The sequence below is a fragment of the Musa acuminata genome, chromosome BXJ3-11 (assembly GCF_036884655.1).
Source record: "Musa acuminata AAA Group cultivar baxijiao chromosome BXJ3-11, Cavendish_Baxijiao_AAA, whole genome shotgun sequence".
NCBI classification, from domain to species: domain Eukaryota; kingdom Viridiplantae; phylum Streptophyta; class Magnoliopsida; order Zingiberales; family Musaceae; genus Musa; species Musa acuminata.
The window spans coordinates 30,988,049-31,002,128 of NC_088359.1; the positions used below are offsets into that span (position 1 = coordinate 30,988,049).

Consider the following 14,080-nt stretch of genomic DNA (forward strand, 5'->3'; position numbering starts at 1 on the left):
CCCATGGAAATCAGAGGAAGCGGAGAAGAGAACCTTGGAAACTTGGATTCTGTGGACTATTAACACCACCTCACACCTGAGTCCTGAGGAATGCAGCTGATAGCATTGAAGACAACGACGATCATTTACGTGATCTTGTTCTCCACTTGGAAACAAGTATTTCGCAGTTTCTACCGATGTGACGATTCACATAATATCAGGTCCCGACATAAAAACCAAAAAGGGGAACAAACAATTCACAAAAGCATTACTTGTAGCCAGGTTCTTCCTCTGTGGAATCCTGGAGACAATTGGCTTTTTTTTTTTTTTACTTTTGACTTGTATCTAATATGATTCAGAGGAAAAAGAATGGCAACCACATCATGATGAAAATTATGCTCACAGGTTCAGCCAAAAAAAGGAACAAAGCTATACTACTTGTATTAAGAATAAAGCTTCCCTATGAACTCGGCATCGGTGGCTGTCATATCAGAAAGAATAGTTGTTACTTGCAATCTTGATCACGCCCTTTTTAGAAGAAGAGATAAAAACTAAATGGCACAGTTGAACCAACAGTTTCCCTTATGCTACAAGTAGATACTCACCTGGTCACTTGACCGCAGGGAGTCGGACGGAGAACAAATTGCAGATCAAAGAAAGTACACCGGTTTTCCTGTTTATATCCACGAGTGACCATTGTGGCTGCCGCAAACATGAAAGAATGGTTACATGCATCTGCATGCCTATTGATTGATTGATATGTACATGTGCATATAGATCAATAACTACTGATTCTAACAAAACTGCTAAAACAGATCCTTTTCTATAAGTGAGTGATCCTCATGTTGGCGATTCCGCAAGAACCAAAGTGTGCCACCAACCACATGACACGTTTTTGGGCTGGAGGTTCTCTATAGGAACCACAGCAGGAATGTTTCTGTCAATCGAGTCCCCTAAACCAAGCTGTGAATGGAAAGAAAAAAAAATTATAAATCAATATTGGAAAGTCGAAACAGGACTTGAATGGCATGAAAATGGTACCTGGCCATATTTGTTCCATCCCCAGCAAAATACTTGACCATCTTCTGCAACACCACAAGTGGTCATACCAGATACAGTTTGTCAGTTCATGCTCACATAAAGGTCTTATAGGAACATGCAGTAAACTTGGTTAACAAAATTGAGTTAGATTTTTAGAAGAAGAGTTGGAGCAGCTTACAGATACTCCATTTAAACAAAAAGGTAAAATAAAAAAAACAGAGATCTTAAGATTCTATTAAAGTAACTTTTTTTTATAAGAAAAAAATATATCGGATGAGGCATCGAACACTCAACCTTTGATAAGTAGGTCTGCTACACTATCACCAGACCAATGTTTAAGGTTAAAGCAACTATATTGCTAATGCAAAAGCAGCACATGCCAGTTGGAACCCGGTTGAATGATAACTTTGCCTTCAAGCATGTAAAACTAATACAGTAGGTGCTTTTGCAAAAGGAGCCTAGGAAATTGCTGCTTCATTCAAATTCTTTTTCTTTTTTTTTTTGTATTAGTATTCCTTCTTGCTCACCTCAATTGAAAGGAGAAGGCTGAGGGGTGGGAAGTAGAACAGTATATCCTAAATTACAATTGATATAAGTTTCTGTTTCAAAAGTTTAAAATGTATACACATCCACTAAAACACCCAAGGGAAAAGTGCAGGTACAAGTTGGACCAGAATCTAAAGCACTAAAACAAACTAACATGATCGGACAAGCTTAAAATGATACCTGTCAGCATGGCGCTATGACGTGCTCCACAAGAGATCAATTTAGCATTCTTGTTTTCCAGACACGGTGCATCCAGTTGCTTGGGAAGAGTCTGTAACCACAAACATGATAAGCACACCAATATCTAATTATCAAATCTTGAAGTCATGCATAAACGTTTTAAAATACTCCAAATTAATGCCTATCATTATAGTGCCTGTCATGTGCCAAATATATTCTAATTACACCTTTGGCTCATTAAAGCATATACTGGAAAAATGTCTGTTGACTTTGCTATGTGAAAAGTAATTGTTGCGATTATGAATGACATACACCATATTTCTTCTGTTTTTAACTTGGAAGTCATAGTAGTTGTGACTAAGCTCTTGAAATGTTGCAAAGGCACACATCAGATATTGAGAACTATATACCTCATTATGCAAAAAATAAAAGAGTAGTTTGTGATACCACTGTGATGAGAACTATGTACCTCAGCTTGATCAGAACCAGTTCCTAGCTGCCCAAACTGATTCCCACCGAAGGAATACACACCACCATCAACAGACGTACACATGGTATGCCATAGGCCAGCAGCAACTCCTTGTATCTCGACACCCAAAAGTGATGAGACACAAATTGGACTCAGCTCATCGTCTGTACTTCCTTGTCCACACTGAACAAAAATCGCATATAAGAAGGCAAAGAGAAAAAGAAAAGAACACAAAAGGATCAATTAGTTCTTTCCTTAGATGTTTCAAAGTAAATCCACAATCGAGAGATAAGAAGGCAATTTCACATGTTAAAGTAGACCACTCCAATTTTTATAAAGTCCCTACATGTGAATCCTGGACAGTTATTAAGACTTAATAATGAACAAGGACAATTTTAAAATTCATATACATATATACGGATTGAAGTGCAAAACACCCGACTTGCAAGGAAACCATATTCAAAACCATCAAATCCTTCCATGTCTCTGAATATCTTTATTGACTCAATAAGAAAATAAATGTAGCATTATCCATTCTACCATATCCAGAATGAATGATAACAATGGATTCTTCAACTCGATATGAAACCAGGTATATAAAAAGAGCAAGTAGTCTAATGGTATTCTATCATGTATATGCCCTTGGATTATAACTAACTTAAATGGTCAGGGAAAAATTAGTATGCTCAAGGTTTATGTACCTGGAGAGAGCATTATATATTTTAGAGAGCATCTTTTATTGTCAGGAAAAATGTGAGAATATATTTGCAACAATTTACATACTTTAGAGAGCATCTTATATTGTCAGGAAAACTGTGAGAATGTATTTGCAATAATACATCCAACAAAAGCCTTGTATTTCAAATACTATGCAAGAAAAACAGTTCATAAATAGTTCCCCCTGCATACAGAATTCAAGCCACAATAAAGTGAATTATGCACAGGTAGAAAATAAAGCAAGCTAACCTAAGTAGATGTAAGCTTACTAATATCCATCAGGTAGAATAAATTCTCAGTTACTATGCAGAATACACAAAACAAGATTTCCATGTGTGCTGGTTCATTGACATGCCTACTAAGAATCTTGCAACAATTTGTAAAATTCATGATTGCAAAGCTGACAAGAAAAGTACGGTTAACGGTTGCACATGAGTACCCCAAGTGCTAATAACCTATTGAATGAGGAGATAGGATAAATGAAGCATTTACCAAATCATGATTTGCTAAACATTGTTGATTCACTGAAATTCTAACGTAAATAAAGGATCCAATAATAATCATTGATCATGCATCAAAGTTGTGGAGAACCTCAATTATAAAATAAAATAAAATAAAGTGACAAAATAGATATGTGTCATCCGTGGTGCCAACATAGATAGGCATTTGTAACTCAAGATGACATAGTTTCTTTTTTTGACTATTGAAAATGTCCTGGCCATCAAGTAATCACCTGCTCATGAAAATCGAGTTGTTTTGTGTTCATGTGTCTATGTGTGTGCATGCGCAGGTAAGTGGGTGGGTGAATTTTGTGCTTTTACTCTCCTTTTTCATCTTTTTACTATTAGAAAGATAGGAAAGTGTCTAAATTTTAACAATTGCCCTCTTTAGTTTACAAAAAGGTACCATTGATAAGTAATGTCAGATGACATGAACTTGCACAAAAAAATCACAACCATAAATACCTTATTGTTGAACTTCATAATCCATACAGAAAAAATATCAAGAAAAATCAGGGGCACTTAATTCACCAAGTGAACTGACATGAAATTTAGGTGGAGTAAAACCATTCATGCTAGTAACATAACTAATGAAAATCACATGATGATGATGACAACAACGATGATATCTGGGTATATGATAATTCCTTAAAATATAGCATAAAAGTTTAGCCAAGAACAATTTAGACTAAAGGATAATTCAAGGCCTAGTACAATATCATCCCATGACAGTGTCACATGGATATAGACTCACAGGTGAGATTTAAGTTCAGCCCAATCTAAGCAAGCAAAAACAAAATTTAGAAAAATATGTAAGATAATTTTTGTAAACCGAATAGTTGTGGTTCAAATAATGTTGAATGTGAAATGTAAGAAGAAACGCTTGTAAAAATGAAAATTAAAAAATTATCACTTTTGATCTTGTTATATTACATGAACTTTTAAATTCCATTATAAAAAAGATTTCAATAAGCATCCAAGTCAAGACCGCATATTACACATGGTTAATGGGAGTGGAGACAAGAATCCGTTAACCTGTTAATCAATTTCCAACGTCATGGACTACACAATGGAAACTAGGTAGATAGAAGGAAAAAAAAATTCAAACCTCAATGTTCAGCATTCAATTACCAAGAACTAGATTCTCTGACAAACAGCACTGCAAATGAGTAACTAACATATATGTGACAATACAACATACATATCAAACTTAGGCTACAGCATATTGTTGAAGTAATAGTGTAGATCCATCTGGGCCTACTTAAGAATATAATGCTCGTGTTAATAATAATCTCTCAATGATATAGTCCCAGAGAAATCTGGGAAAAATAGGTAACAATGAAGAAAAATGACAACCGACAATTGAACTATCAATCTATTTGCAATGAAATAAACTGAAGTCTAACCTGACCATAAAGTCCCCAGCCAAAAGTAAGTAGGGCTCCTGTATCTGCAAGTGAACAATATATCAATCAACATGTGTGACAATAAAGAGATGGAACATCTATTAGGTATTATCCACTCATCATGTGACATCCTGCTAACTGCGTGCAGCCTAAATTCTAGTCAAGGATTAGAGCTTCGAAGGGAGAGTATATGCAAGTTGTAGATATAAAAGGAATCTTTCTTTAAGGAAAAAGGATATGTACAAAATAAAGTGGAGAAATACGCAACAAAACTTCTTGTCAATAAAAGAAAATTTACATTAAAAGATCCTCATGTTATGATCTCCTGTTAATAATGCTAAATCCTATATTTCCATCCTTTGACCATTTACAAAATCAAACCCCTACTTTCCTCTATTCAAACTTCCTCAAGATACTCAAACATTTAACTATATTAAATATATCAAAGTCAATTCAAGTTTCAAATTCACAATTGTTCACCTTGTTAGTATTCTCAATGTGCATCTTTATTTGTATTCCAACCTATTTAATCTGCTTTATTTCATTAGAAAATTTAGTAGCTATTTACACAATGCAATCTAGTAGCCTATTCCCCTTGTTGCTAGTATGTTGAAAGATGGTAAAAAATCATATGTCATAAGCTGCTTGAAGTCTTCCCCCCTCATCTTAGCTTATGATTGACATGGCACCAGTACACACATGTTCTGGTGCTCACCTGACACAAATAGATGCATGTATCTACATAGGAAGAATTCAGGGTTAGCATTATTATATTTTCTAGCTAAAGAAATGAGTTCTAAAAGTGTGTCAACAGAATTAATTCCAAATCACTGAAAATGTGTGTCAACTGATAGTAAGTATTGTGGCAGAAAAGAAGTAACAAATGAATACTGACCTGTAACAGCAGCACTGTGACGACCCCCACAAGCAATGGCCTTTATACAGGTTCCTATGAGTTTAAAAGCCTGCCCATCTGAACCTTGTTTCCCTTTAGTTGCTGGTGATGATTGGTCTTTAGTAAAAGAAGATGACTCTATACAAGGTACAGGATGAGGAGAAGACACATTCCGGATACGAGTACCCAAACCAAGTTGCCCTTCCCCTCCATAGCCCCAACCCCACACCTGACCTACATCTGAAACTTTGTGAAAAATGAAATGTCTTAGCATTTGTTTGTCCTACAATTTACAAATCTAGAGGAGGCTAGAGAATAAGAATTGAAGAAAAGGAAACTGCCAAATGATGCGGAAAGTTATATTATGCAGAAACTACATAACCTTAGATCAAGGAAATGGACTTACATGACAATGCTAGTGTATGACGTCCACCTGCAGCAACACATGTGATACGGACACCTACATTAAGATTTACAAGACATGGAGGTGCTGAAAGAGCTTCTTCACCAGACGAAGAGCTTTCAGGTCCCAGTTTAGCTGAAGATAACCTTCTTCGCTTTGTATTCTCATCACCACCTCCACTATCAAAACCTGACATAGTTCCAGTAGTTCTTGAGCCCTGTGACCTAGGCATCACTGCCATGGAGAAACCACGAGAACAGACACAAAAGAATGTTAAACTAAAGAAGCTTTTTTTTTTTCTATTTGAATCATCATAGACAAGAAATTACTGGTACAACCATGGTCACTCATAAATCCACTATGTCTTTCCTCTTTTTCTGAGGCTCCTCCAGAGGACGACTGGTCTCTGACATTCCTCCCAAAAGGCACGCACTCTTTCCATCCCCATGTGTAGACTTCTCCTTGAGCTGGCCTAGGAAGGTAAATTTTGAGTTTCCAAAAAGCTCAATGATAGCTTCATTTGTCAGATTATGCAACATTAAATATGTAGCATTCAACGCAAGACAGTCACTTCTTTTTTTTTTCTACTCTCCATGATAAAGAAAGAATATGAATATACTAATTAAGATGTTCAACATTTTTTCTTGTATGACAAGTAAAATATTCCATCAAATATAAACAAAAAGTGCAAGTAGGCATACAACCTGTGACTGCTACACAGTGAGCCCACCCCGCAGCTGCCTTGACTATGGGTACCTTAGTTGGGAGGTCAAATACCTCAGGAGTCTCCTGATTAATGCAAAATGTGAGGCTCATCCATCCAAAACATCGGGATGCAAAGAAAAAAATAAGCATAAAATATTAAACACGATGCTAGTTGAAGGGATTCAAAAGATGGCCTAATTACCTCATGCTTCCCCGAAGTAACATAGCTTTGACCCATGTCATCTGTAGAACCCCATGTAAATAGCTTGCCTGACTCTAATACAAGAAAGAAGGCAGCAGGATAAGTTATTACTCAGTCAACATTCAGATCTAATAGAAGCTATCTGGGCACCAATACTACCAATGACCACAAGGTCTTTGGACTGTCGAGAAAACCAGCATCAGATTTCAAAAGGATTGATAACTTCATCAAAATGGAAAATAATTCCTGACTGTCATTATTCTGTGAAAATTCAGATCGGCGTTCTTCATCAGCAACTTAATTGTGCGTAAATATTTAAGATGTTAAAAGGTTGTACTTCAAGCCACCAGAAATTGAAACCACTCTGAGCCACACGAAAAACATTCTGCTTGTGAGGATATAAACAAAGCACAAAATAAAGAGATCATCGTTATCATCAAAGACAAACTCAAGACATAAAAAATGATTAAACGGAAAAAAAAAATTTACTCAGAAGTATTATCTAAAATAATGAAAAACAATAAAAATGGATGGGAAATCTAATACTAAAAAATCAGTTCAGTAACCAAGGGAAGAATGCAGTCCAAAAATGGAGGCTATCAAGATGAGCAAGCCCAAGTTCGTCGCAACATCTAAAACACAAAGAAGGAAGAAAATCTACCTCTTGAAAATGAGGGTTGCAAAACAAATTTAGAAAGCAAAAAAGCTCAAAGCCCAACCAACACGAACAAGCATCTAAAGATCAAGGACGTTGGCTCTCTGATAGGAGAAGACCAAAAACGAATCGAAAGAGGCAGAAAGCGCAAGCAGAAGGGATTAAATAGTAGAAGTAGCGGCCGATACCGGACATGGCCATGGCGAATCCGCATCCACCGCCACTGACATCCTTCCACCGGTCTCCTGCTGGCGAATCCGGCACTGGGACGGCCACCGGATGAAGTAAAGGCGATCTCTGCGGCGACACTCCGGGAAGGTAACCCCACATCAACACCGTCTTATCCCTCCCCGTCGCCTCCTCCACCACCATCATCTCCTCCTTCCCGTCCTCTTCCATTTCCTCCCCTCCTCCTCCTCGCCCCTCCTCCCCACCATTCATTTCCCTCCCCCAATCTATCTATCGCTCTATCAATCAATCTCCTCAACCCTTTCTCGGCTTTCTTTTCCCCCTCGATCTCCTGAGGTCGACTTCAAGCTACGCTGATATTTGCTCAAAGAAGCAGGACTCAACATCCACTGCCAAGATAGACCAAACACGAGAGAGAGCAGAGGACAGCCCTAATTCACCCGCATCAATTCGTGCTTCACGGGCTTGTCCACGTAGGACGGACAAAAGGGACTCCGAGACACGTGGGTCGACGAAGGCCGCTGGATGACCCGGGGCGTTCTTGGCCAGGAGTTCCCAGGAAGCTTCTGGAAGCTGAAGGGCCCATCCGTGGGAAAGCCGCTCGCTCCTCTCGCCACGCCGAGGCTGATTCGGGAGGAGTGGCCACCAACACCCCACGTGGCGATCCCAACCGAGACGCGGGCTGGGTGGCGCCCGTTCCCTCCACTTTGATGTGATTATTTTTTGTTGCTGTTAGGTTTGGAAGCTTCGAGACAAAACGGGGGTTAATAATAGTATTCTTCATGTGGAAGACATGCTGAGACTGACCGTTTGATTTGGACGCGAGAGGCGAACGGGATGGCAACCGCCCACGATTACGAGGTTTCGTTTCGTTCCTTTTTGTTTCTGTCTTAGTGCCGTTGACCCAAGTGTTCAATCCTCAAGTAAATATTTATTTTGGGGACTTGTATCAAGATAATAGGGTAGCCCGAGCGGATAGTTGAGATGATCAATAGGCTCTCGAGGTGTTACAGGCTCTTGAAGACTGATCCATGATCATCTTGAGGAGTAGTTTATTTGTTGGAGAAAGCTCGGGTCATCCCGAAATGTGCCTTGGTCTTCTGGAGGTGTTTAGCATTGCTCTGATGTACTCCTTAGACACGTCTAAGCCTTATACAAGTGGTTGGCGTCGGAGGGATGTCTTGACCCGACCTCTCCAACGCTCAAGTCAGTAAAGTATATGGAGAGGGTTTAATATAACTCAGAAGAGTTGAGATAAAGACCGCTTGCCCCCATTTGGCTTGGGAGCCTGAGTTTTATATCTAAGAGATCAGTGGCGTGAGACGAGCGACGGGTAAGGGCGTCCCTTACCCTACTAGGAGATCATTGATGGTAGTAGCTAATGAGCACGTCCTTTGAATGATGATATCATGGTAGGATGCCCGTGATGATATGCTTTGTCATGGCTCTTGGCCTGTCATAACATTCGGTGTCTTCTATGCCCGAGTATCTTTGTAGACTGTGTTCTTATCGTCCAGGGCCGTTAATGGCCTTTAAGATGGCCAACCGACTTGCCGCCACCCCGAGACTCCTATTAGGGTCCACTATGAGGGGCTAACTCAGGATATGACAGTGTGGGAGAGCGCCTCGATCGCAAGTGAGTATTATTAGGGGTTGCTCAGCCTTACTCTGAACAAATTGGTGTAATACACCCCCATAGAGTCTTTGGTCAACCAATGCAATCGTAACGAGGTTCCGGTAGGTTCTTGCACATGGGTCCCTTTTTCATTGCTCCTCGACATTGACCCATCCATTTCGAACAACATCACCATTACATGAGGGGCCTTGCTAACCGAGCGCATGACGTCAAGGTATTGGTGGATGAATTGTCTCGGGCTAATGAGGGTCTCCAAGAGAGGGTCGTTGAGCTGGAGAAGAGGCTTCTCTCATCAACTGAGGATGCTCCGATCACCAAGATAATTGGTTTGCTGGGGCAGGCTCGACGACAATTGGAAGATGCCAAGCAACGTCTGGAGGTCCTATGACAGAGGTTGGAGGACACTGAGGAGAGGGGCCACCATTTGGAGGACTATCCGTAGATGCACTTTGATGAGTTGATGACCACCAGGATCGAGGCCCAAGAAGCTAAAGAGCTCCTGGAGGAGGAGTGATGGTGAAATCTTGATTTAGAGAGAGGGACGATCGCGACATATAAGGAGTCAAAAGGGTTCTAACAGGGTCTACTAAAATCGAGAAGGACTTTATATCAATACAGGCACCTTTTTGCTTTGGGGCATTTCAAGGTCAAGTACCCAAGAATAAGCGTCAAAGAGGACCCCTTTATTCAGTGGCCCAAAGATGTTTACATCCCTATGGAGGCGTAGGTCCCCTTTGACGATAGCCCTGACTCGTTCTCCTCTTATGATTGAGTGCTTATGTCGACGGCCTCCTTTTTATTTTTTTTTATTTTGAAGAGCTTCAATATGAGTCCATCGGATGCAGGACCTATTGTTTTTTACGATCCCTTAATTGTAAGTGTTGCTTGTCTCGAGATGATGAGCCCCCTCTAGGTCACTTGGTAGGGGCGCTCTCAACTTGATGTCACCTTTCTTTTGGAGTCAATCGGGTTGCTGACTTCAGCTTTTCGAAGGACCAAGTTTCCTACTCCGACCTATCGTGGTCGAACACACTAATTGTACAACTTAGCTATCACCTTCTTATACCTCAAGGATCGGAGGTGCACCTCGACCTTGAGCTCCATTTCCAGGTTCAACTAGGCTCAGAGTTCCTCCTTGAATGTGGCTTCATCAAAGAATTCTGCTTGAGGAGTCGAAAGGACAACCTCGAGTGGAAGGGTTTGCCCGAGCTAGTTTTGGGAGTAGTTCGACACTTTATCATGGTGCCTTAAGTTGGGGGTTTCTCCTTCATGGTGATCCCATGGTTAAGCCTCAAGGTGGTTCTTGGCACAGTCCCTTGTGGGACTCCTCATGCCGACTCGAGAGCATGGCCTCAACGGCCACATATTGATTGGCCCTTCGTAGCATTTCAAATATGGTTATGGATAAATTTTTCACCAATAACCAAAAGAAGCAGGTGAGCCTTAGGCCCATCATGAAAGCCTGGGTCACCAACGAGGGGTGAGCATCCAGGACCTCTTAGATCTCACTAGTGAATAGGTCGACGAAGCAGGAGAGAGGCTCATATTCCCTCTGTCTCAACCCGAGAAGTATGGTCGTGGATAGCTTTGGACACACATTGGTAAGAAAGTGATGCTTGAACTCCTTCACAAGCTAGGGAAAGGAGGTGATCGAGAGGGGTTTCAGGTGGTTGTACTACTCTCAAGCTGACCCCTAGGATCATTGGAAAATTTCAACACATTAGGGCATCCAATATATCGAATAATGATATCTAAGCCTTGAAAGCTGTAATGTATTCCATTAGGTCAGAGCTACCGTCGAGGGCCTCCAAGACTAGGAAGCATAAGTTAGTTAGGCGAGGCTCCTTCTGGATGCTTTGAGCGAACAAGGAGATGTTCAAGGTGTAGGACTCACCCTTCAAGTATAGAAATTCTTGCTATACATCATTCAGGCGCTAGTTCATGGCTCAGAGTTATGCTTTGAGTGAATCCTCCATTGAGTCGATGGTCTGTGTCCCTGACTTTGGCATGGCCATCCTATGGCACAACAAGGTATTGAGCTCCATCGTCGAGGGTATTTGCCCTTTGGGAATCACCTCAGCTTGTCGAGGGTATTCTGAGGGCACCAACAAGGAGCTCATCGAGGGTGTTCTCAGAGACGAGAGGAGTAGTAAGAGTTATATTGTTGGTCATTATCTCGAAGCTGCTTGTTATATCAATTGGGACAAGAGAAGGGCGATCGCCCACATCATATCGGTAAGTGTTTACACTTGATGAGTGAGGCTCATGAAGGCATGGGATGGAATGAATAGATGCCTTTACTCGATGTAGGGCCTAAGTCTCACATATATTGAATTACAACAAATATACCATAGCAGCACAAATAATATGTACATGTTACCCCATTTTATAATATGATTTGTGATGTTTATAGTTCATGAATGCGATAAATAATATACTCGTGTTTTCGGCTTTTAAGATTAAAGTACATGCTTTCTAAAAATATCATTCTTGCTATTCCACGTAAAGTTAGTTGAGCATGTATAAATACCAATGTTTACATTAAGTATAGCCTAAGAAGCCAAAATGTGCTAGCGGACTTAATATGAGATTATATTATCTTAATATTTAGGGTAGAGCAGGAATATTTATATATGAGGATAAATAATTGAGATAAAAAATATCTTAAGTATTATATATTTTAAAATATTTAATTGTATGTAATGTCATAATATTATTGATACCATGAAAATATATGAACCTTGGGTATTTTTCGGATTAGATATATGAATTTTAAAGGATTAAAATCCGCATTTAAGGAGAAGGTGATTTTTTTGTTTCTGAGGATCTATTTGTAAATATAGAAATACAGGGATTAAACTGTAAAAGTAAACAAATGGAGCGATTCTTGTCCCACCGCCTCCCATGCACCTCTGTTCCCGCACGAGGAAACAAAGGAGGTGCTGTGTGTCGGTGGAAGAGAAGGGAAGGAGAGGAAGAAAGAAGAAGGAGAATAGAAGAAGAGAAAAAGAGACGAGAAGAGAAGAAGAAAAGGGAAAAGAGGCTGTGGCTAGGGCTGCGGTTGGGAGAGAAGAAGGAGAGGAAGAAGGGAAAGGGAAGAGACAAGAGCAGGCGACTGCGCTCCTCTGCATTTCGCATGAGGAGCTGTGGCTGTGGAAGAAGAAGGGAAAGGGAGAGAGAGAAAAAAAGAGGAAGGAGCAGGGAGACGCAGAGAAAGAAGGGAAGAGGAGTTGGCGACTACAGCTATGGGAGAAAGAAGGAAAAAGGAAGAGAGAACATAGGAAGAAGGAATAAATAAAAGAAAACAATGGGAGTAAGATTAAAGGTTTTATGCCATTATGTTGAGTTTGCTATGTGTAAGATTAAATATTTTATGTTATTATTTTAAAATACTATATATTTGACGTGATTTATGCTCACCTGATTAAAGTTACAAAGGCTTATACTTACTGAGTAAATTACCATTATATACTATATTTTATAAGTAAGGATATTAGCATCTTACCCAAGTGATTGGGTAGGAAAGTGAGTATGTGCAAGCCCATGTCAACACAGATATGGACGATGACCTATGGGCAAATTTTGTATAGAGAATTTTAAAAATTTTATATGCGAGATTTTTTTTTATTTGGTTAAATGGTATATAATTTCATATCGGTATTAAAATTATTATGTACGTTCGAAGCCCAGTCATTTTGACTTATATATTTGTATGTTTTAAATTTTAATATTGTATACTTTCCGTTGTATTCATATCGATAATAGTAATAATGTAAATAAAGGAAATGTGACATCCCACTTTAGTCTGGCACATTGGGTATATATGGGATTAGGAGTGGGGTGTTACACTCAACCCCTGAGGGAAGAAACCAGGATCATTGGATAGACGTTAGTAACATTTCGATGTTTGTGCTGAGGTGAAGGCGTTCACTTGAGGGAAGGAAGGTGGCTATCCTTCCTACCTGAAGGCGTTGAGCATCGACGAAGGTGCTTCCTCACTATAGCATTTATTGGGGGGAGTCGTGGATGGACGTGACATTTGGGCCATCCTTTTAACACCAAAATATTATTGCCTTGAGTATCGTTGATCGGAGAGTCAACACAGTATGGTTTAATCTCAAAGGCGTAGATCTATCGTAAGGGCCCATACCGAGGTGATAGGGTTGGTCATAGTGGGCAATCAAGGTGGCATATAAACACCTAAGGTGTTGCAAGTTCTCGACGACTGATCTATGGGCATCTCAGGGAGCAACTTATTTATTGGAGGAAGCTTAGGATCATCCCGAGATACTTCTTAGATGCATCTGGGTCCTGCATAAGCGATCAATATCGGAGGGATATCTCGACTTGACCCTTTTGATGCTCAAGTCAGTAAAATAGGTTGAAGGAGCTTAGTATATGTCATAAGAGTTGAGATAGAACCCACTTGGCTGCGTTTAACTATGAGGCTAGATTTTATACATAAGCGATTGATTACATGAGGCTAGCGAATGAGCCTCCTGCATCGTTCATTCCCGAGAAAGGGCCGAGGAAGTTACGTCATGCCGTATGGCTTCA

At 40.0% G+C, this 14,080-nt stretch overlaps 1 protein-coding gene across 2 annotated transcripts; it reads right to left on the reverse strand.

The window, feature by feature from the left end:
- Positions 1 to 629: 629 nt before the first annotated feature.
- LOC135652200 (ultraviolet-B receptor UVR8-like) lies at positions 630 to 8,320 on the reverse strand. Of its 2 annotated transcripts, none has more exons than XM_065172990.1 (11): positions 7,887 to 8,320; positions 7,044 to 7,117; positions 6,841 to 6,925; positions 6,475 to 6,603; positions 6,140 to 6,370; positions 5,734 to 5,979; positions 4,839 to 4,882; positions 2,216 to 2,398; positions 1,747 to 1,837; positions 1,021 to 1,064; positions 630 to 942 (listed from the first exon to the last, which is right to left on the reverse strand). In XM_065172990.1, exons 1-11 carry the CDS (start codon positions 8,137 to 8,139, stop codon positions 820 to 822), a joined length of 1,503 nt encoding a protein of 500 aa, XP_065029062.1. In that variant the 5' UTR covers positions 8,140 to 8,320; the 3' UTR covers positions 630 to 819. The 2 variants fall into 2 exon arrangements, with proteins under 2 accessions (XP_065029062.1, XP_065029063.1); XM_065172991.1 differs by having other exon boundaries at positions 5,734 to 5,973; positions 7,887 to 8,319.
- Between the last annotated feature and the right edge of the window lie 5,760 nt (positions 8,321 to 14,080).